The sequence below is a fragment of the Athene cunicularia genome, assembly GCF_003259725.1.
Source record: "Athene cunicularia isolate RWA chromosome 1 unlocalized genomic scaffold, athCun1 chr1_part1, whole genome shotgun sequence".
NCBI lineage: Eukaryota > Metazoa > Chordata > Aves > Strigiformes > Strigidae > Athene > Athene cunicularia.
In genome coordinates, this window is record NW_020799091.1 from 2,934,950 (window position 1) to 2,958,754 (window position 23,805).

Below are 23,805 nucleotides of genomic sequence, written 5' to 3' on the forward strand. Positions count from 1 at the left end.
AGGGGTGCGGGAGGGGAGCTCGGGAAAGGGGTCCAAGGGGTGCTCTTGGGGAAGGGGTGGGGAGGGGTAGTCAGGGAAAGGGGTGCGGAAGGAGTTTTCGGGGTGAGGGATGCAGGAGGGGTGTTCTGGGGTAAGGGGTGCGGGAAGGATGCTCGGGAAAGGGGATACAGGAGGGGTGCTCGGGAAAGGGGTGCAAGAGGGTTGCTCGGGGGAAGGGATGCAGAAGGGGTAGTCAGAGAAAGGGGTGTGGAAGGGGTTCTCGGGGCAAGAGATGCAGGAGAGGTGCTCCGGGGGTCGGGATGCAGGAGGGATGCTCGGGGAAGGGGTGCAGAAGGGGTTCTCGGGGTGAAGGATGCAGGAGGGGTGCTCCGGGGTCGGGCTGCTCGCAGGGAGGGATGCTCGGGGGTCGGGAGGCAGAAGGGAAGTCTCAGGGAAAGGGGTGCAGGAGGGATGTTCAGGCGTCAGGCTGCTCGGGCATCGGGATGCTTGGAGGAAGGGGTGCAGGATGGATGCTCAGAGGAAAGAATGCTCAGTGATTGGGATGCAGGAGGGATGTTCAGGGGTCAGGATGCAGGAAGAAGCTGGGAGTAAGGGGTGCTTGGAGGCTGGGATGCAGTTGAGGCTCTCGGGAACTGCGCTGCTCAGAGGGAGGGCTGCTAAGGGGGTGCAGGAGGGCTGCTTGGGAGGGCTACTCGGAGGGATACTCAGGGGTTGGGATGTAGAAGAGGGCTTGAAGGGAGGTGTGCAGGAGAGATGCATGGAGTAAGGGCCGCTCGGAGGGTCAGAATGCAGGAAGGATGCTCGAGGGAGGGGTGCTTGGAGGGAGGGGTTCAGGAGAGAGGACCAGGATTCAAGATTCCCAGAGAGATGCTCAGAAAGAGGGATGGTCTGTGGCCAGGATGCAGGAGGGAACCCTGGAGAACAGATGCTCAAGGGTTTGGGTGTTTGGGGGGTCAGGCTACAGGGGGATGCTTGGGAGGAGACATACAGGAGCAACATTGGCAAGTGGGTGTGTGTACATTCCCCCGGTGCCTGCAGGGTTTTGCAAACCTGTTTACAAAGCAGCATCCTGTTATGGGAAACTGGCCAAGAGGGGTTCAGGTTTTCCTCAGGGAAGATGACCTGGGGAGAGGCACCCAGGAATGATCCCAACTCATAGGGAGCCAAAAGACCCTAAAAGTGAGGATCAAATTCAGAGCAGTCCAGATCCAAACCCCTTCCAGGTTAAATCTGCCTTGGCTTGGATGTTGCAGCTGTTACTGAAGGATAAAGGCAGGGGTTGAAATATTTGCTACTTCTGTGAGGTTTTCAAAATGCTTTGGGAACTCAGCTATACCCTGCTGTGTTTGTATCACGGGACTCACAGCAGAGAAATTTCAGCTGCATGCCCTGCCTCAGGCTGAAAGGATGTAGCAAGGGGCTGAGCTTTCACCTGGGGAGGGGGTTTGAGATGCCTTGGCCATCTTTGTGATGGAGTCCATAAAGTTGTGGTCTGGAGGGAAACTGAGGTCTCAGATGAGTGTCATAGCCCATTTTTCCTGAAGGCACCACCAAAAAATTGGAGATCTCTTTATCTCTAAGCAGTGAGGCAGTGTCTGATGCCAGCGTTAGCAGTGTCAGCCCTTGGTCCAGTATGCCTTGGTGAACAGGACGTGGTTTTTCCTTGGACTATATCCAGGGGTTTAATTTTTATACACAGACAAAAGCAGACAGAAATCTGAAGAAAGTAGAGTGATGTTAATGCTATAAATACCTTCCAGAAAACAACCAGCTTTCCGGTGTATTCACAGTCTCCAGGGATGGTGATAGAAAGGACTCTGGCCTGAAGGTCAGCGCAGGATCTGGGCACTCCCAGTACAAAACCCTGTGGAAGTAGGGTAGCACAGCCCTGGCTGAGAGCTCTGGCTAAGGAGGAGAGCAGAAGGGTTTTGGGGGAAGAAAAGGAAGATATGTTCATCTGGGGGATGTGAGGAGGAGTGGCTGTTCTGTGAATAACTTACCTAGCACGGGCAGGACAAAGCTTTTGGGTATCCAATGCCAAATACATTCAGACAAATTGAAAAGTAACCAGGATGGGTTATTTTTGCCAATGGTTGGTGTTGGCCTTAACCACAGATCCAGTGGTTTGTCACTGCTGGTCTAGTGGTTAGAGCAAGTCCTGCCTTATGTGCCTTTTTCTGCTGGTTTTCAAATGAAATGGGAGAGAGGAATTTAATTCCTTATGCCTTGTTTTCTGCATCCATACCAGGATGGCTGATAATATGGTAGTGATGGTTTTGAGATGCTTTATCATAAAAGGATACCAGTAGGTATTAGAGATGTGTGTATGTAGCTGTTTAGTGGAGAGGAGGAACAGAGCTGGGAGGGGGAGTCTGGAGAAAGAGGATGAAATATTAGGGCCTTGGGCTTTATTTGGTATTATTGTGCTGATCGCTTTGACATCCAGCCAAAGCTTTTTTTTTTTTTTTTTTTTTTTTTTTTTTAATATTATTTGATGACTGAGTGCCTAACAGCAAAAAGCACAGAGCAAGAGAAGAGACTGGGGGATTTGCGTGCACCAAAGGGATCAAGGAAGAAGCACTGGAGAAAAAAGAGAGCAGGGTAACTAAGATAGATGAGTTCAGGTAGGGCAGCCAGCCCAGCACTGTTGTCTGTGAATTAAAGCCATGGTAGGTCACGTGGAGATGGCTGATAGAATTGTGTGATGTGGTCAAATGTATTTATAATGTTTTAGAGGAAAGAGGAATGATGGAATATGTGGTACTGCAGAAGAAAGGGAAAGGGTCTGCGGTGGTCTGTGGATCTAAACCATGAACAGATTTTGGTAAAGGTGTGGACTACTGTATGGTAGATTTAAGCTGGCTGCAAAGAGATGTCTTTTGGTTAGTTACTTTGTAGGGACCTCTCAGAAAAGTGTGTGTCACCCCAGGAGGGAAACTCCCGGTTCCCAAGGTAGAGCTCCTGATGTACAGCAAAGCCGTGCAAGATGCCCACAGTCCAGTTGCATGACGGTGCTCAAATAAATCTTCCCCCTCCAGAGAGGACAGAAAGCTGCCGAGCAGGGTGAAAGATCCTGCAGAACCTGGGGGACCACCTCCTGCTCCAAATCTGCTACTGCCTGTGGCTGAAGGGGAATCTCCATCGGTGCTGTACTAAAGGGCAGTTCTGATTCACTGCAACAGCGGACAGGAAAGCACGAAGAGCCTTGCCAGCCAAAAGCAATTAGCTCTAGTGAGTAGGAGACACACAACACAAGCGCAATCTGTCACTGGAAAGCAGTTTGGGACAGGATGCGAAGAATATGTGATCTCCTTGAAAAGAGAAGGTGAATTTGGAAAGGCAGATTATAATTACGTGAAAAAAAAATTTGGCCAGGCTTCTGTGTCGGCAATTTTTCCCTGTTATAGCTGCAGATGGGTAGAGTCTCACTTCTGTTTCTACAGGGACACTTAGCTGGATTTTTCTGCAGTTATTATCTCTGAGTTTCTGCCCAGATCTCACAAAAATGGACTTGATCCTCTGCTCTGCCATGGCACTTCACTGGGTACAACTCGGATAGCAGCTGAATCGAGCAAAGTCAGGTGGAATGGTGCCATTAATATATTTGCAGGTCTGGAGAGGTTTGGCTGCTGGATGTGCCACAACCCATCGCATTTCCTTGAGCAAATGGTTTGATCTGAATGTGCTTCAATATTTCATACGGCTACAACAGCATGAATGATAACTGCCATGTTGTTTAAATGAGAGATATATTCCCTTGGGTATATTCCTATAGATAGAGTTTGTAGGCCAGTGGGCTGGATTTCAGTTGCAGTTTCCAGGCATTATTACAGTGCAAATAATATAAAAGGGAGGCTGAGGCTTTAGAAAATAATGAATAGCTGGATGTGAAATAATTAAGAAAGAAGAGAGAAGCAGCACTTGTGTCATTGGGAGGACTCAAGGTAGAAACTACAGCATTAAGTCGCTGTTGGGGCTTGACGTATACACAGAAGATCATTGAATTGGAATCACATTAATTAAGGTTATTTAGTCAGAAAAAAACTAGATCTCAGCTAAATGAAGAGTATAACCAGATGTGTAAATTATACTAGATCGTGGAGAGACAGAAGTAGGAGGCGCAGTAGCATGGATGAGGGCCCAGCAGTGGCCTTTGTTTGATGATTTCCAACTCTGCAGGGCAATTGCAATTTCTTACTAGCTATATAAAGGGCTTTTTAGCCTTTTAGAAAAGTAGTTACAGGGTAATGACAAGAAGGACTATCTGTGACTGTGCGATACGTGCTGGTCAGGCTCTATCTGTTGGATGTGGTAATGATGAGTTACAGGCTGTGGTTTCCCCTCCTTGGCTGAATGAACTGGCAGGTACTTTGGACCAAAAAAATTTCCCCTTTGCCTATGAATTAAGGGGATGTTTGTTCCCTGCAGAAAAAGTCATTAGGACACAATTGCTTTGATGTTCCTGGAAAACAGACCTAGAGAGGTGTGTGACAACAGGGGCTGGTCCTTGTAAGAAGTTGTATACCAAGTCATGGCAAATTTTGTAGAAATTTTAGAGAACACGGTATTTTTTGTGCAGTATTTTCTGCTCCAGCCAGGCACTGTTGTGCACTCCCTTCCATCCTGCAGCAGCTCAGCATGCTGCAGGATTGAGCCCTAATTGCCTAGCTGCCTGGAGGATGCAGCAAGAATAACAGTAATGTCTTGGCTGACATAAAAGAAACCATTTCAGCAGGAGTTAAGGACAATGGAAGGTGAGTCTTGTTTCTGTACTTCCAGACCTCCAGAGAATTCAGGGAAGTAGATCAGGATTTCTTCTTCTTTGTAAGTAAGAAACAAATCACTTTATTTATCAGTCTGTGTTTGGATGGTGGGATTTTTTTTTTTTCTCTAGTGATACATCAACTATACATCAGATGATATATGATGTCATTGTAGTAAATGTGCTGAATTTGTTATCAAGCTTTCCTAAAGGTAACGTGCATCTTGGATTAATGTTTTCAGAGCTTTGTAAGATCTGGGATGTGGGAGCTAATACTGCATTCTGCAAAAGGATACTAAGGAGCCTTTACTGGAAATCTGCTGCTGGCAGGAATAGGGGAATGAATTGGTTTAGAAGTAATTGGATAGACTTCAATTGAAATGAATCCTAATTAAAGATAAAACCCAGGCAGGAGAGAAAAATATAAGGACACCTCTGAACAGTACAGATTATGAAGATTAGACCCAAGCAAAGCCCAGGGTGACTTTTCATCCCGAGGCTGGGTTCTGGGGATTTTATTGCAGTTTACTCAGTTTGGAGAGTGAAGCTAAGCTGGTCGATGCTGCTTTTTGCTGAAATTCCTTTCCCTCTCTAGTTTCTAGAGCACAATTGTGTGTCTGTCCTTGCAGGGACACATCTCATGGTCAGCAACACCTGTTGCAAATGTTGATGAAAATAATTTTATTTGTGGCTTTAGATGGAATTTAAGTCTGGAGCCAGGGCTGCTCTGTTTCACAGCACCCTTTTTATTATTTTGAGGGGGCATGGGAGGGAGCACTGTGGGCCCTCGTGTGTATCTGTGAATGCAGTATGTGGTACCTAATGCCATCAACACTCGTTGATCTGCCGGGTGGAACAGAGTGTGTCTTCAGGACAGTTTTGTAGGTCTGAGCATCTGCGTGACAAGGATGAGACAGGAAGACATCCTTCCCTCTTCCAAAGCACATCTAGCGTATCTTCAAAAAATCAAAGATTATCTGAGAACCTACTTTGGGATGATCTTAGAGAACATTCTCTTAGAAGCTGTGTCTGGGGACTTGCAGGAGGAGGTGGCTGGGAATGACCAGCATTCATTTACCAAGAGTAAATCATGCTTGACCTATGTCGTGGTCTTTAAGGATGGACTGGTAGGTCTGTGGATGAGGGGAGAGCAGCGGATGCTGTCTTCTTTGACTTCAGTAAGGATTTTGAGATGATGTCCTGCAGCATCCTTGTATCAAAGATACAAGAGAAATTGCAGTCTAGGTGGATGGACTGCTAACTTGGTAGGAAACTGGCTTGGACCTTTCCTTTTTAATATTTTTTTTTTTATCAGTAACCTGGAGGAGATGAAATTCTCTTCATCAAATGAAGTGACACCAAACTTGGGGGAATAGTCAGTATGCTTGAGGGCTGGGCTGGCATACAGGAGGGCCAGGGCAGGCTGAGCCTGACAAGAACCTTGAAGGACAAATGCTAAGTCCTGCACCTGGGATGAACTAACCCAGCATGGACTAAGCTGGTGAAGGCTGGTGACTGACTGACAGCAGCCCCTCGGTGCATACAAGGAGGTTATTCAGGAGATGGAGACGGGCTTTTCACAGCAGTGCATGGCAGGAGAATGAGAAAAATCAGAAATAAATTGGAACAAGAATTTCCAACTGGAAATAAGGAGAAACTTCCCACTGTGAGCTAATGAGGCACTGGAGCGGGTTGCCCAGGATGGCTGTGTGATTTCCATCCTGGGATGTTTTTGAGACCCAAATGGACAAAGCCCTCAGCAGCTTGGTTTGATTTCATTGATTTCATTGATCTCAAACCATCAATGTGCAGGGGTTGGACTGGAGACCTCCCAATGTCCCCTCCCTCCTGAATCTGTGATGTTGCTCCTGCCAAATGTTCACTGGGGGAGCGGATCAGTTTTGCCATTTCTTGGGATATTTTCGTGCTTTTTTTTTCACTGCAAAGCTCATATTGTGTACTTTCTGTTTTATGTGAGCTACATAACAGATGGGAACGTCACAGCAGCTCTTCAGGTTAATAATTAAGACTTTGACCTTCTGGAGCACCTTTGCGTTCTCTTTACAAGCAGGAATGAGCTGATCCTCCCAACTTTTCAGTGGGTTGTTATGGCTAGTGAGGAAGATGAAGTGCAGAAAGGTTGTCCCACGTCAGGAGCACTCGTTATCGAAGCCTGATTATCTGAATATTTAGTCTCTTTTATTTCAGAGGAGAGCCAGGGACCAGATCTCCAAGGCAGCATTCAACTGTCCTCCCCCCTCCTGCAGTTCCCTGGGTTATTTATGAGACACTTCCAATTTCTACAACAAATGAGACAGTGATCTTACAGACAACAGTCTCCTTCACTGCAAACCCTGATTCATTCTCCAGGCAGGTGCTGGAGAGGGGGAAAAAAAGTTAATATGAGATCCTTTAAATAATACCTCTCTGAAAGCATCTGGAGCTGTACTGGGGTTGAATTAGCCTTCTTAATTACTAACCTTTGACATGTGAATGATCTTTTAGTGTAGAATGCTCTTGTAGTATAGTTTTAAGACTGGAATATTGATTATTGCATATTACAAAGCAACTCAAATGTTGTTTTAATATTGTTCTAAGATTGTAAGATATATTATGAATGTCTCCTTCTTAGGGGCTTCCTGGCTAGCATCCTTCATCCTGGCTTTGTCTGGCCCACACCCAGGGAGCAGCTTGGTGTACCCTGATACACAGCAGGAACATGGGCTTGTTTGTCCCCTCCTGCTGACCCCAGGGTAGTTAGAGAGGTGCAGGTGGGACTGTGTTACCTAAAGCCCGACCTTGTACTGTAAAGTCCTTCACTGGTGAGGAGAGCATGGATCCTCCACCACCAGGTGGTTTTCCCTGTGTGTCTTCGAGGTTCTACTGTCAATATGAGACATTATGATGTTTCCTGATGAGGAAGATGGTTTGCCTTTACTCTCCCTAGATACTCTCCATTGGGACTTATTTGTCTATTGACTATGGAGTTCAACAGTGCAGGAGTAGCTAAAAGCCCAGTCATCAGGGGACAGCAGTGGGCAACCATCACCCCCAAGAGGGGCAGCGAGGCCACCCGACACCGTGTACACCAGTGGACTGTGGTGATTTATGGGGTTAGGTCTAAAAGGTCTGTAGCCATTTTTTGACCATCCTGCCTGTGTGGTGCTTCCACACCACTGTGCCAGGCTCAGTATGGATTGCTCCAGGGAGTTAACCATGTAATGGTGAGACACAACCAAGTGAGCACTGTAGATCCTCCTCTTTCCTCCTGGTCCCTCATCTATCTGCCAGATGTCCCGGGGTGTCAGAGCTCAGGCTGTGAAGCTGCAGAGAGGAGGAGAAGGGGGTACCAGCTTGACTGCAGGTCTGTGCTAGTCCCTGTATGGCCGAGGTGACCACTGAGCTACTTCTAGGGCAACTGATGCTCATGATTTCTGGTCGGTCTACAAGTCCCATCTGCTCTCCAGGTTGGCTTTTAGCCTTCGCTGTGGTACTTTCTGTTTGAGGTGAAAAGATATTACCTGTGGCTTTTTTTCTGACCTCTTACCTTGTCCTCATTTGTTACTGGTTTAATGCAGGCTGGTCCCTCGAGTTCTGCTTATGTCTTCTATCCTGTGAAAACAATGCGGTAAGGAGCGTTAGCTCTGCCATAGCTTGTTCCAGGGAAGGCAGCAGTGGTGCTTGATAGGGAAAAATAAATCCAGCACATGAGCAAAGGGCTGTGTGAGTCAACAGGCAGGGGACAGAAAGGCCAAGGTGGTGCCTGGAGAGCCATTGCAGCGTAGGCTGCTGTCATCGCTGGATGGGGGGGTGGCCATGCATATATCATGGGGGCTTTTTCATCCTGTGAGATTGTGGGGGAAGCAATGATGGGAAGAGGTGATGTTTAGTTGAGTGGGAAGGCTTTCCAGCCAAGCAGCTGTGAGCCAGAACTTGAGGTTTGTATCTGGCATGTGTTTTCCTTCTCCACCAGCTGTCTACCAGGAGAGAAGATACTCTCTGTGTACGGGCTTGCTGCAGGGATGGGATGGTCCTTGGATGGCATCCTCTGAGGTCCCTTCTGGATGTCATCTGGGAAAACCATACTTGGGGTACATGCCACCTGTGCAGAGATTTTTCATTAGTATAACACTACCCACTTGAAAAGCTTCAAATGCTTTCCAAGTGCTAATGAGGGAAGTTTCAACCAACCCCACTAGGAACTGCTGCGTGTTGTCCTCGTTTCACGGAGTAGGAAACTGAAGAACAGAAAGGTGGTGATTATTCATCCATATAAGCGTGGATGGATCTGTCCTGCCTTGGTCCCTCATTTAGGTAATGAAGATGATACGTACCTTCCTTCTCCCTCTCCCATTAATCGTTTCAGGCTACAGGCAGGCAGGGATGTTCTCCAAACATGCGTTTGTGCAGCGCACGGCATGGGGGGCACCTGCCGTGGCTGAGCCTTTATATAGTCCCTGTAATATGCTTTAAGAAACCCTGGCTGTTTAATTTCATCATTCTGTAGTGGGGTTCCTTGTGCAGTAGTGCATCCAACACCTGGTTATAAATGTTGTTATGAGCTCTTCCAGGGAGATCCTTAGGATTTTTTAATCCACTCTCTCTTCTAACGCTTTTTTTTTTTTTTTTTTGCTGGTGAATTTGGGCTGTGACGAATGGGAAACTTTGCCTGAATCTGCAGTTTTTCTCCCTTCTCACTTTGGTCCTGCATGCAAATGCGGCAGGTCCCTGGGGAGCAGCCAAGACTGCACCACTCAGCCAGAGCGGCTGGCAGCACGGCGTAAATGTCAAGTGTACACCCCTGCTATTGCACAGGGAGGCTGCAATCCCATCTCTGCTTCCCAGGCCTTTTCTGTCCTTCCCTGAACGTGAAGACAGTCATCGTGAGCATCTTTGTTTCTTGAGGACACCTAAGCCAGCAGACACCAGTGGAAGACCTTGAGTCCCCTAATTCCCCACTCAAGCCCCTCTGTGGGTCTGGGGAAGGCTGTCTCCAGCGGGGATTGGATTTTGTGAAACATGGGGCACCATCTTGAGTTGCTGAACCCATTTAGGAAAGGGAGCTCATCTATCCCTAGGGTCAAGTGTAAGATTCCAGGTGGTTGTTTACAAGACAAAAATGCTCAAATGTGTGATTAGTCTGAAGAAGTTCTGTGGTTTTGTGCATTCATTCAGTCTGGGGGCTTTAGTCTCAGTCAAACATCACCAGAGTGGAAACTTTTCTGAATGCCACCGTGAAAAGGGCACAAGAATCATTATCTTCATGATCCCAGACAGCTCTCAAGCTCTGCTTCTTTGACCTCCCTTGCCAACCTGGGCTTGAAAGCTCAGCAGACCCTGCTTGAACTAATCTTCTGCTCTGTTCCTCTCTTTCAGCAGCTGAGAGCAGAGATGGATAAGATACTGGAAGCCGTGGTAATGTCCTCCTACCCAAACAATGTGAAACAAGGGCTTGTGAGGCGTGTCATTGAGGCAGCGAAGCAGCCCATGGACAGCGAGCAATGCTGGTCCATGCTGGAGCTCTCTACCAAGCTTTATCTCACGGGGGACACCAAGTATAAAAGAGAGATTGGGAAAGAGGTTTTGGAGGTCTACGGCCACTACCACCCAGAGGAATTTGAGGAGTTCTTCAATGTCCGCTTCCTGCTGAGTCTCCTTCAGGAAGGCTATGGACCTCTGGGGAAGAGGAGCCATTATGTACTTGATTATATCCAGCTAGGACTGCAGTTCATCTTGGAAAGCCCATCAGCAAACAGCATCTTCAGCTTACTGAGGATTGAGGTGCTCCGGAAAGTCTGCGAGAGGCCCAGCCCCAAGCAGTGTGCGAAGATCAGCAAACTCTTAACCCAGCATCCTCAGTGCATTCCCACAGGCAAACATCAGGTCCTGTTTTGTCAGCAGCTGATCCGGTGCATCGGGCAGTTCCAGTGTGTCTCGGAGGGGGAAGAGGACATCATGGAGTTTTTGGAGCAGGTGAACAAAGTGAGTGGTCTGCTGCAGAGGATCTGGAGGACTCAGACCTCAGCCATCCTGCCGTCTTTGAAGGAGCTGTTCACCATCATTTCTTCAACAGGTAATTAAGGGGAAAAAAAAAAAAAGCTGGGAATGTAAATGCTAGCTCTGATGAAGTCAAATTTGATTAGTTTGACATCTTGCATGGTTCTCATCCACTCCAGAAATGCAGCCACAGAGGAAATATAATAATCAAACCGCCCTAAAAGTTACCCAGGGCTTTAAGCTAGGAAAACAATATCCCCTTAAAGCACACAAGAGTCTGTAAACAGGAGTTGCTAACTGGATTGAAATATTTTCAGCACAAGTTCACGTGTTCAGTTCTTTCCACCATCAGCTGGGCTTAATGGGAAGCACCTTATCTGCAGCTGGTTAGAGTGGGACTTGAAAGCTTTTAGAAATGTTACTCTCTTATGGCTGACTCGATGGGATGCCACAGCCTGCTCCTTTTCAGAAACTAGGGACAAAGCTAAGGAGTTCTCTCACCAGTCTAGAGGTAGGAAGTCTTACTACCTCTGTGGAGGGTATTTGTATCTTTACGTGGGACAGAAGATATTTATCCAGCTTCTGGGGCCTTTAGGTTATTGCAGAGGATCTCAAAAGGTTTTTGGAGGTACCAGTGCCATGAAAGGCTGGACTCTCTGCTGGCATGTGAGCTTCTTCCCAGCTATTCCGAAGCCCATGAGGAGATGGGTTTTTCAGTGCCCTCTGTATGAAAGCCCCATCCTTTGGAAGGTTCTCCAGGCAGGTGCATCCCCATTTGCAGTCTTTAGTATAAAGAAAGCAAGCAGAGGGAATCAGGGACCCAGGGTTGGCCCAAGAACTTTCTTGTGCCTGTGTTCTCTTCCTCCCTTTGGGCTGTGTATGGTTTCATGCAATAGCCCATCTGCTATGACCCAACCTCATTATATGTTACTCTGGGATTTGGGGAATTGTCTTCCCAGCACATCTAGGTGTGGACTCCACGTTGCTCATTTACACCAGCTGGCTATCTGCTCCATTTACGTAGGCAGAAATGATTTGCTTTTAGAGACGAGAAATGACTTCATATACCTGATTTTCGTGGTGACTAACATCTTCATTGCTGGCGCTCATCCATATCTTGCAGAGGAGCAGGAAGCACCATCCAACGCCTTGGCCAGTGTGGTCCAGTTTGTCCCTCTGGAGCTCATGGATGGCGTCATAAGAAACCTAACCAACGATGACAGCATCACTGATGTGCAGATGATGACGGCCATTGGCAGGTAGGAGAAGCTGCGTTAGTGAATGTCAGTCTCAGTTTGGAGAAAAAACCTGCCCCAAAGCTGCACTCGGTTCCTTTGCATGGTTTTATCCCAGTCGGCTGAGGCTGTCTAGTGAGGAATGTGTGGGGAATAAAAGGAATTTTTTGATTCTTCCTTTCAGCCCTGGGGGGCCTAGAGAAATTGAATAAAGACTTTTTATTAATTAATTTTAATTATTATTATTGTTGTTATTATTTGGTTGATATTTTTTTCTTAGAAATAAGTAGTGTTATGGGATGCTCAGCATAAGATACCTTGAAGAGTTCTGATTTTTTTCCAGAAGCTGTTGAGGGCCTTTTCTTCACAAAAATCTCCTTTACAGAATTTCATGTTGATGTCCTTCTCCCTTCAGAAGGACATCATCCTAAATCACCAATCACAGCTACAAATCTTGGAGAGGGAGCTATGCTCAACTTTTTCAATGATCCCTCCTTGACCTTTGTCAGATGAATGTGGTGCTGCTGGTCTGGATCTTGGTGCTGTACAATGTTTATCCCTGCTCTCCATGCAGGCAGGGTCAATGGAGACCTTGCCAGAGCGTGATGAAGAGGAGTGGGTGAAAGACTACCTGACATGCTAGACCTGGTCTTTGCAGAGCCAGTGCCCTCTTTGGCATCACCAAACCTTCCTTGCATACTTGTGTCCAAGTCTTACAGCTCTTCTGTGCTCCAGTGCCTTGCTCCACTCTTGCTTAGGGGTATCTTCAGCCCATGCTGGCCTTAGACGTTTTCATTTAAACGGGTGATGTTGACATGCAGTAGTAGCACATGCACTTAACCCAAGGGAGCTGCTGTGACTTGATCTCACTGGAAACATCTCTTTTCTTATTATTACAGGATTTATGTGTCCCCCAATAAAGTCACATAACAGAAACACACATTATTCCTGATGGGAACTTCATGCGTGCAGAAAGGGGTTGCTGCTTTTTGACTTGCTGGTGAAAGTCATGCTCTTCCCAGAGTTCAGAGCAACCCAAGACAAAAGGGTTAAATTTCAAGTTGAGTTCTTAACCATCTTCTCCATCTTTTTCTCCTTCTGGGAACCTGCTGCTGCAAGCTCCAGGAGATAAATCCTCTAAAGAGCACCAGTGTCTAAATATAGAGGTTGCAAAATCAATTGCATCATTCCTTAAAACATTCTTTGTCACGCAGAAGGATGAGTAAATGATTACTCAGAATTAGCCAAACATTAAGCAGAGCCTGCAAAATGTAATTAATATCACTTAGGAGAAATGCGGAAGTTTTGACAGCGTGTTTACAGCAGATGGGTGCCCCAGAAAACTTCATGACCGTTGGCCTTTTCATGAGTGTGTGTTCCGTGCTTAGAAAAATCAGAGAAAAATGTACGAGTTGAAAGGATCTTTCAGCTTAGAATCCCTGACAAACTGGTCACATACAGAACTCTCTTTCTCCAAAGTCTGGGTTTGGGAGTTATTAGCAGGGGAATAAACTGGACATGGGGTGGAACTTCTGATCAAATGTTTAAAGAACAAAGATTGGTTAAAAAAAAAAAAAAAAAAAAAAAAAAAAGCAAGCCTGGCACCTGCTGGTATAAGTGTACATCACAGTATCTTTTAGAGAGTTTCTTTTAGAATTTGCCTGTCTTCAGATAAAGTCTATTATTAACGTGCATCCATGACTTCAGAAGTACTCACTGATTTGTTTTTTATTTTTTTTTTATTTTTTTTTTTTCCCTGGGGGGTATATCTGTGTCAAAGAGCCCAGGTCTGGATGAAGAAGGCATCTGCTGTCACACAGCGATGCAGGCACTTGCTACTTGCTCTGGAAATCAGGATCTGAGCTTTTAAAAGTATATCATACCAAACCAATGGCTCCTTTGGAAAATTAGGGCCCTGGCTTGCAAAACATTTGTGGATCTTGCAATGTGGAAAGTGCAATGTGGATTTAAAATGTAATTTCTTCCTACTGTAGCACTGCAAGCAGGCAGCAGGCAGGACTGAAACCTAGCCACTAAATAGCTTAAATTGGACAAGGTTATTTTATGCCTCTGTAAAAGGAGACGGGGTGAAGAGGGACCTTCAGGTCTCTGGATCCATCTCCCTGTTTTATAGGCACTGACGTTACAGACCCCTTTCATGAACGTTCAACGACACTCCTCAAAGCAGGAAGGGGTTTTGCTCTCATTGTTCTTTCATAGCTGTTCCATCATTGGGTTGCTTTAAGCCAGCCTATATGTGTTTCTGGCCATCTTATAGATCATTTGATCTTATGCCAACATAAATAGCTGAAATGTCTCTCGTTTCCCTTCCTGGTCTTTGTTCTTTCAATGTATGCAGGCAGAGCAGTCCCTTCCCATCTCTGCTTTCCCATGACTGTGCTAAACAAGCCAGGTTATTTTAAGTTGTTTTTTTTTTTCCAGAAAATGTTCTTCATTTCCCTGACCACCTTAACAGGCTTTCTCAACACCTGCTCCCACTTCAGTTCATTGGTCTTGGACATGGATGGTGACATTTGTGCACCATGTCTGGGGTGCAGTTCATCATGGCCTTAGACAACAGCTTGGGAGGTCATTGTTTTGCCATAGAAAAACACGTTTTCTTCTGCACCACAAGTATGGTGCTGGTCTTTTCCATGGCTCCTGTTACACTGGGAACTCACAGTCACCTGATGTCTGGCTGATCGTCTTCAAAGACGAGTTACTGTCACATAGCATCCATTTCTTGTGCCTTGCATGCGTTTTGAATCAATAGATTTCCTCCCGGTTCTACATTTCTAATCCTCAGGGTCTTCCTCGTAATACCTTGATCCTCATCTAGTGTTGGTGATGCCTCCCAGCTTTGCATCATCACAGATTTCACATCCATGTTCAGGATGTTTATGCTGACATCTTTAGAACCTGAAGAACATTGCCTGTAGGCTCCTTTCAGACAGCCAGTCAGACATGATCTGCTTCTGACCTTTGACTAGAAAGTCATGTATCCTGACAAACCTGACTTTGGCACCTATGGTAACCCCCTGTGGCATGCTATCCCTTTTTCCCAGTCGTCCTCTCGTTGTCTGTCATCCTTATAGGAACTGTCTTCCTTTTCTTCCCCCATAAAGCACATAACGTGTCACATAAAGTGTCAGAGTTAATAGAGTCATTAAAATTCACCAGAGTTGAATTTTACACAGTGAAAATCATCGATTCTTGTTGTTTGGAGTTCATGAGTTCTTCACGTTTCACTTTCATATCAGCTGTCGTTGCTCTTGTTTCCATTCTCAAATCTTTTACCTGCCTCCTCTTTGTCACCCTGATCAATTTTTTCGTCTTGCTGAAAATGGAGGCAGAGGATGTGTTTAGTTTGGAAGTCACATCTACAGTCCATATCATATCTTTAATCGCCATCACATCCTCCGTATACAGGGTTTTCATGGCTTTCCTTATTCTCTTCTGATGCAAATGTCTGTGGAAGCTTTTCTGTTATTTGCTTAATTATCCAGCTTGTCTTGACTTTTGGTATTTCTCAATATATTTTGCTCTTCAAGCTTTCTTTACTGGCCAGCATTTTATTTTTCAAGTTCCTTGCAGACTTTGCTTATTTCTGCTCTTTGCCTTGTCGTGGTTAGTTATCTGTGTTCCCTTCATATCTTTTGCACAAGATGCAGGCAAGAGGGACTGATTGGGTAAGATAGCTGGGCTGAGGTGGGAGACTGAAGATCTGAGATATCTTCAAATCAAAGTTTGACTCTTGGAGATCCCAAGCCTTCATTACTTCCCACTTTTGTTTAACATTAAACAGAAACAATGTGTCATCACTTAATCTGAGGTTATTTTTTTTATGAGGGACTTCTGTAAAGTACTTATTACTTGCAGAAACGTGACAACATGTTGGTTCAGTGGATATAGATGAAATTTGTAGCTGTGACATTCAGGAATATCTGACTTCTACTAGGGTTACCAGTATATTTTTTAAAATGTGTTTCTGGAAATCAGTGATTCCCACACAGAGAATTAAAAGATCTGAATTGGAATGGTTTTTTTCCTTACCAATAACAGTGTAGAGATCATAGCAGTATCACTTTTTTTCCTAATGGTGACAATGCAGAGACCTTGATCAACACCTCATGCAGGTGGTATATAGAGTGCAATACCAGTGCTGAAAACTTGAACTCAAATTGACTGAAATTAGGGGAAGAAATCCTTACTTTCTTCTATGGACTTTGGTCTGGTTCTCTGATGAACCACAGCGTGATGATGACATTGGAGTAATTCCATTTCTGTGTTTTGAATAACACGTGAAATGCCTTATGAAGAGCCCATCTCTTACTTGGTCATCCCACTGGCTAAAGACAAATCTGGAGGAGGTTTAACCCAGAGCAGAGCTTGGCTTTCACAATATGTGCATTAAGTTGACTTTAAGTTTGTATTTCATTTCAGGATGATCGACTGGGTGTCCTGGCCCCTGGGAAAGAACATAGACAAGTGGATCATTGCTCTGCTGAAGGGTTTGGCTGCGGTGAAAAAGTTCAGCATCTTGATTGAAGTTACCCTTTCGAAAATTGAAAAGGTCAGTGGGCTCTTTTAAACATGAATGTGAGCAACAGACTTCTCTTTTCACCTGAGATATCTTCTTGCCTTTCAACTGAATGAGGACAAGATGTGGCTTGAGATATACAGAAAAATGTATGCTGTTCCAAGGGGTGTTGAAGGGACCGTTGTGTCTCCTGCACCCTCTGCGAATGCTGTGTATGGGGCTGTTACTGGTTTTGCAGCTAGGGATGATGTTCCCCAGAGCAACCTGCTGTCCTTTAGGTCTTGGTATGCAGAGGTACTGTTATCGTAAAGGTTATGACAGGAAAGAAGTCAAGGATTTTCAGGCTGACCACACGCTTTCCCTCCCAAACTGTGGAGCTCTTGAAAAACCTGCCTTTGGGAATGTGACTCCTTCAACTGTGCCTGGATCAGTGCTGGCTGGCACAGGCAAAATATACACCAGCGAGCATATTAACAGTCCACACAGTCATGGGTCAGTTTTAAAGCCTATGCCCTGGCCTTAGTTCATTTAGTAGCAGAGATAAAGCCCCCGCTGCCATTGCCATCACCTGCTTTGGCACTGAGTCCTTGTCACTCTCTGTAAACCAAATGACCAAGTGCTGAAATAGGTCACCACTTCAGAAACATATTCCATGCTGTGGTTCTGCTGTTCCCTCCTTTGTGTAATGGGGATAAGATCTGGCTGAGCCTCCAGTGGAAGTCACTGTAGAAGTTATCAAGACCATAATTATCGATACTGGAACATTATCAGTAACTGCATTTATCACTGTGATCCCCCATGTGTGTTGAGCAGTGGGAGAGTAGCCAAGCATCTCTGGCTTTCTTTTATCTTTCCTTTCATTGTTAAATGCATAGGAAAGGGACACAGCCCTTAAAATAACAAGCAATTTTTGAAAACTCTCAGATGTTCAGAAAGGGGTAGAGGGCATTGTCAGCTTACACCATTTTCTGTAAAGTAGGATAAATCTCATTACTTAGCATTTGAAAAAGGCCTTTGCTTTCTCTCTCTTTTTCTGAAAGATTAGTGCTAAACTTCCAAATACCACGATAAAACAGAAGAGGCACATTTTGGAAAATCTAGCATCCCTCTGTGCTTGCATGACCTTGTCCATCAGGAGGTAGGGAGAGGCAGCGGTGCTGCAGAGATCCACAGCTTGCTGTGCCAGGCACTGCACAAGGATGGAAGAGTGAGGATAACCCACACGGTATTTTTAGGATGCCCTGAAGTCATGCTCTGGACAGGAGATGAGTCTGGAGACCTGGCTGCAGGCTGCTTGATTCAACATCCAGTCTGGAGTAGGAACAGACCAGCAGCCGTGGTAGAGACCCAGTGCCTCTTGTTCCTGCCAGCCCCTTCTCCTGTGTGTTGTGGTGCCATCCTGCCTTCTCATTTGCCTTTTTTAATCCCCCACCAGGTCTTCTCCAAGTTGCTGTACCCCATCGTGAGAGAGGGTGCTTTGTCCGTCTTGCAGTACATGCTGCTGAGCTTCCAGCACTCCCACGAGGCGTTTCACTTGGTGAGGCTGCGTCTGGCACTTGGATGAGGGCATTGCCCTGAGTGTAACCATGCCATGGGGCAATGGGGTGGGAGGGAACCTGAGGTGCTGAGAGATTGGAGAATATTGCCCTCATCTCCTTGATTTCACCGAGTGATGTAAACCCAACCCTGTCCATCCACTCGCAGCCTGCCCTGACAGCCGCAGGTAGCCTCTGGTAGCCTCTCCTGAAACCCAAACAGCTTTTTGGGCACCGTGGAGCAGGTGCTCAGATGTGGAGGCAAGTCCTGAGCCTAAAAGGAGTTGGTTGCCACAGACAGAGCAACCACCCTGTGACAACCAGAGAGCGAGGTGTGTGGGAGAAGTGAGGCTTTGCTTTCTCCTCTGATGTTTCCTTCCATTTCTCTTGAGGCTTACCAGCCAGATGGCTTATCTCCAGGGGTAAATCAGTATAAAACTGGTAGGGGCTTGGCCCTTCTAAATTTGAAATGTGTAGAATGCGTGCATGCTCCACTTTTTTTCCTGCAGTGTTCTACCAGCTGGAGGAATGATCTCTATGGGCAAGTGCATCCCCATGGTCCTCTCTCAACTTCAAAGCCCACCAGCCAAGGATGTAGTTAGTGCAGATAAATTGGAAGGCCTGTCAAGCCACACTGAGGGTCTCATCAGAAGTGGCTGTAGTGCTCTTGCAGTCATTTTTAACCTGGTGTTTGCCAGCTCTGCAGGTCGAAGTGGAGGTTCCCCTCTTCCCTGCTCTTGCTTAGAGACCACTTTCTTCTCCCAATCACTCTCCCTTGTGCTGAGCCATTTGTACAGCCGTGTGCTGAAGTGTTTTGGAGAAGGTGAGACCTAACCTAGCAGAAAATCCTGATGGTCAGGATTGCCCAGCTGGGTCTGGGTCTAGGCCAACCACAAACCTGCACTATTGCATTTCCCTGGAGAAGGAAAGGGGAGGGGGTGGCGGGGTGGCCTGGGGCAGGAAGGTGAGCAGGGCTACACTGACCCAGCCTGGCTTAGGATGTAGTTTCATGGGCAGGTTTAGAAGGTACGGCCCCATATTTGTTCCCAACCTTTCAGCTGAAGTGTGGTAGATGTTGCCACTCTGGCTTTGGGGTGTGTTAGGTGAAGCCTTTGCATTGAGAGCATCTCAGAGGGCTCAGGCAGTGGAGGACGGGGAATATATTCTTAAACAGCCTTTCCTGTTTCCTAAGCCTGTGCCTGACTGTCTGTTGGACTCAGTGGGCCCCATCCCACATGTAACTTCAAATTGGCACCAACATGTGGCACCCATTACCATTTCTTGAAGTGATGGGTCATCTTTCAAAACATAGCACAGCATCAGTGCAATCAGACTTGAAGGCTGGATCAGGACACTTCCAGATCGTGCATTCTCCAATGTTAAAAGCAAACCCCATTTTTAGCAGCATTTGAATCTCCTCGTTTCATTTCTATAGTGATGTTTTATATTTTATTTTGCTGTTGACACTAAGGCACAGCTCTTGCTTCTTGCTGGTGTTGCCCCTGGAATGCTGTAATTAAAAGGCAAGGCTGAAGGCAAAGGCATGCTTGCAGTGATCGAACTGATAAAAGCAGTAATGGAAAATTACTCCTATTAATGTTTGATTTTATACTTTTTCGTTAAAGCCCTTGCATTTGGCTTTTCACCTAAAGTTCACAGAATAAATAGATAAGGCTGGAAAAAAGCAAAGCTAGCCAACATTTTCTACAGATTTTTTTTTTTTTCATTCCTCAGCTGGAGATGCTTTAAATGAGCCTGAATTTCTTGAGAAACATTTTGGTTTCTAAAAATAGGCCCATTCCAATGGATTGTCTTCAGTTGGGTGTCCAAATTTTGAAACACTCCAAAAGCTGTTGTTTGCTCTTGGCTTGAAGTTTCCATCTGCAGACCAGCAAGCATAAAATTCCTCCCCGGTTTTTAAAAAACAGGGCACAAATCTATCTTGCTTCTTAATTTCTTTTTGGTGTTTGCCCTGGCACTTTGGAAGGGTTTTGAGAATTGTTCCCAACACAGCTTGGCAAAATATTGATGTATAAAATGGTACTGGGATTCATTTGCTTCCCTAACAAAACTTAACTGCTGGAAAGGAAATAGTTAAAATCTTCAACATTTTGAGGAGAAAAAAAGAGAGAAACAAGAGAGGATGATGAAGGGAGGAAGAGAGGACCAGGAAATGGCTGGTGTGGGGATCCTGAGACTTTACTCCAGGACTTTTCTGGGGTAAAAATAAAATATAAGTATGAAAAAGGTTGCCTAAGTGCCCAGGGTCACTCTAGCACATCTACGGGTTGGAAATAGGTTATTAATTCTCTGTGCAGCTGCGGGGTCAGCAGAGGGTGCCCGTGAGCAATGTATCATTTATGTTTGCGTCTGCCTGTTGGTTTTTAAATTTTCTAGACGAAAGCAAAATAACAAATGTGCTGGTTATGTGCCTGTCGCCACCCATCCAACCATGCCAGTTCCAGTTTAGTTTGTACAGTACCAGATAAAATATAGCACGCCAGGCAACGCTTCTTGTAGGTTAACTCAGCTACCTTGTAGGTTTGAATCCCTGCACTTGGCAGTCGGCATATAACGCTCCCTTCCACCATGGGTGTGTGATTTAGTAGATATTGATCTGCACGAACAACTGTAATCTCAGCACAGCAAAGCAGCAGCACAAACCTGCAGGTGTCACGCAACATGAAAACCCTCTAAGGTCTATAGCATTTACACTACTAAAGTCAACAGAAGAGTTGCTGTTGAGTTCATAGGGTGAAAGATAAAGTCCAAAGTGGGAGTGAAGTCAACTCCTGTTGACTGTCCTTTCTGCCTGGGGGTGAATTTCATTCCTCTGCATGTGTGTTAAAGCTCTGTGGGTAACTTGTAGCCACTTTTGATGTAGTGAATTTTCCTTTTTCCAGCTGCTCCCTCACATCCCCAGGCTGGTGGCCTCTCTGAAGAAGGAGGACTCTAACTCTGCCACCAGCTCTCTGGAGCAGCTGGCTGAGCTCATCCACTGCATGTTCTTCCGCTTCTCAGGGTTTCCAGATCTCTACGAACCAGTCCTAGAAGCAGTTAAAGTAAGACACGCACCTCTTGGTCTTTTTTCTGTTTTCCGTATGGAAATGGCATCTTAGCTTGCAGCCTAGTACAGAGGGACTGTCCTACTGGTAGGAACGTCCTAACCTCAACACCTCAAGTTGTGGTAGAAGAAAGGGTTTAAAATTCCAAGTTTGGGCCCCACATAGGCAAGTTGAGGGAAGATACTTCTCTTATGGTGAGCTTGCAGTAGTCCTGATCATTCCTGTAGGTTTTAGCTATAACTTTAATCTTGAATAACTCTAAAGGACTAACACTAGCAGCTAAACATTTCCTTGCATGGATACATGTTCATGTGAAGAGCAGGGGAAATGAGTTACTTGAACACCTCTAGCAGAGGAGTTGCAGTTGCCTGTTACTAATTCTTCCCATGGAAGGATAACTCGTAACACAGATCTCTCTTTCCAAGGCTCTTCCTATTCCAAATGAAGATCGGATTAAACATCTCTTGGGACAAAATGCTTGGACCTCCCAGAAGAATGAGCTGGCTTGCTTCTACCCACGCCTGGCATCCAAGTCTGAGACAGGAAAGATAGGGTTAATTAACTTGGGAAACACCTGCTACATGAACAGCATCATCCAGTCTCTCTTCATGGCTTCGGAGTGAGTTTTTGCTCCCTTTCTCAGGACTGCTGCAGGGGTCGCTTATCGCACTGGCATTGCACATCCCACACCGATTTTCCATCTTAGCCGTTTGCATCTCCGCTTTTCTTTTGCAGCTTTCGGCGTTCAGTGTTGAATTTAACCGAGGGCAACTCCCAGCCCCTGATGACAAAGCTCCAGTGGCTCTTTGCATTTTTGGAGCACAGTCAGGTAATTATTTCATGTTCTAGTTATTTGTTTGGACTGTCGGCTGCGGAAAGGCTCGTCTCCAAGTTGCTTCCTGCCGACTCCAATGGGCTGATAAGGAGCTGTGGATCTTGGTGGATTTTTATAATGGGACAGATTTTGTTTATATGAAAGAGGCTAATTTTGGGGGTGGAGGAGGCAAGCTCCTATCATCCGTGAAAGCGAGCTGTGTTCACACTGGGCTGCCTGTCTTCAGCCTGTGGTCTTCCTGGGTTGGGCTGATGTAATAACTAATAGTTTGGACAATAAAGTCCATTTGGTAATAGTTTACATATGTGGCCAGCTGAAAAGCCTGTTGGTATAAAGCAGAGGTTTTTGTTTCTTGCTATGCAGCAAGGAAGACGACTGCAGCAGCTCGCTTGTCCCCTTGCTTCACAGCAAAGCACAAGGAATTGATGAAAATTGCCTTAAAAGTTGTTTTGTTAAAAGACTAAAAAAAAACCCCTTAGATTCCAGATGCTTTGAGTTCTTATGTATGCAAGCGAAAGTAAAATGAAAATAACACCCTTAAATTAATTATTAATGCTTTCTCGACAAACATGAAATTTAATATGAGTGACTTCTGGAGATACAGCTAGGTCTTATCTAGCTCCTCTCTTGAAAATATATATTTCCGTCCCTAGAAAGACATGATTTTGAAAGTCCGGTGGATTTTCCCTTGTTGTGAAACCAGTCATCTGGCCTTCTCTGTTTTACAAGCCTTGACTGACAGGGCTGGCTTGTTGCACTGTTAGAGATGACTTTTGGGGTTAAAATATAGACAGCCTGTTAAATTTAAGGCTCGATCATAGAAAAGTCTAGGTTTTGGATGGCAGGTTATGGTGTCTGTGACCTGTGATGAGCAAGTACAGAAGCGTATTTGCTTGTTGTGTAGTTTATGGTTAATACTTTCCTGATAATTTCCTAATAGCCTTCTAGTTATTTTTCTTCTTCAGGCTGTTCTTAAAGTCACTTCTTTGCTGAAGATGGGTCTTTTCCCATGTTAATTAGACAGCAGCTTCCTAACAGTAGTGATTACATTATCTGGTAACACAGATTACCTGCCTGCAGTGATCAGAATGACGGGTGGAAGTTTAGCGGATTATTTGCTTTGGTTTTTTTTTTCTTTTTTTTAAAGAAGATATTTGGTGAGGGAGGTCTTGATCAAATTAAATGGACCATCAAATTAAATTCGTATTGAATTAAATAGAAGTCTCTGGGTCAGGCCAATAAACCATTTTAAAATTTAAGGAAGAAATAAACACATGGATATTTTATAGAAGTATATGTAAAATAATGGCTGAAATTCATCCTTATAGTCCTGGCTTGCAGCAGACCAAGAATATCTTCCCATGCACTGAGATTAGCCCTTATAGGGGGGGAAAAAAGGGGGACCTTATCAGGCACACAAGTGCACCCTGCTCCTAGTGAAGCAACTGGGAAAACCCTCCTCTTCCCTCTCCACCTCCCTGTGTGAAATGAGAACCAGATCCCCCGGTTAAAGGCACTTCTCCTTCTTCTGTGTTGCTGCCAGCGACCTGCCATCTCACCTGAGAGTTTCCTCTCTGCCTCCTGGCCACCCTGGTTCACTCCCGGCGCCCAGCAGGACTGCTCCGAGTATCTCAAGTACTTGCTCGACCGGTATGTGGCAAACGTCGTGATTTTGGAGCCCAGTGACAACGGCATCCCCTAGACCCGATGTAATGTTTAACACTGACCCACGTGCTAACAGGGCAAGCAGCTGAGACCTGGAGGAGTTGGGACAGTGGAGGCTTGGGGTGAAAGATGGTGAGACTGGTCTGGGGCTTCTTGATAAAACCCTGTTTG

General features: G+C 45.6%; 1 protein-coding gene across 3 annotated transcripts in view; it reads left to right on the forward strand.

The window, feature by feature from the left end:
• USP35 (ubiquitin specific peptidase 35) overlaps nucleotides 1-23,805 on the forward strand; it is a 28,145-nt gene that overhangs the window by 464 nt on the left and 3,876 nt on the right. Inside the window, exons 1-9 of one of the 3 annotated variants that reach the window (XM_026844848.1) lie at nucleotides 3,217-3,325; nucleotides 10,142-10,835; nucleotides 11,883-12,018; nucleotides 16,438-16,567; nucleotides 17,970-18,071; nucleotides 20,973-21,131; nucleotides 21,560-21,753; nucleotides 21,870-21,963; nucleotides 23,513-23,619. In XM_026844848.1, coding sequence (XP_026700649.1) covers nucleotides 10,154-10,835; nucleotides 11,883-12,018; nucleotides 16,438-16,567; nucleotides 17,970-18,071; nucleotides 20,973-21,131; nucleotides 21,560-21,753; nucleotides 21,870-21,963; nucleotides 23,513-23,619 — 1,604 coding nt within the window. In that variant the 5' untranslated portion in view covers nucleotides 3,217-3,325; nucleotides 10,142-10,153. Of the gene's footprint in view, nucleotides 1-3,216; nucleotides 3,326-10,138; nucleotides 10,836-11,882; nucleotides 12,019-16,437; nucleotides 16,568-17,969; nucleotides 18,072-20,972; nucleotides 21,132-21,559; nucleotides 21,754-21,869; nucleotides 21,964-23,512; nucleotides 23,620-23,805 lie in introns of those variants that run through there. The other 2 variants (XM_026844837.1, XM_026844828.1) reach the window with 2 other exon arrangements.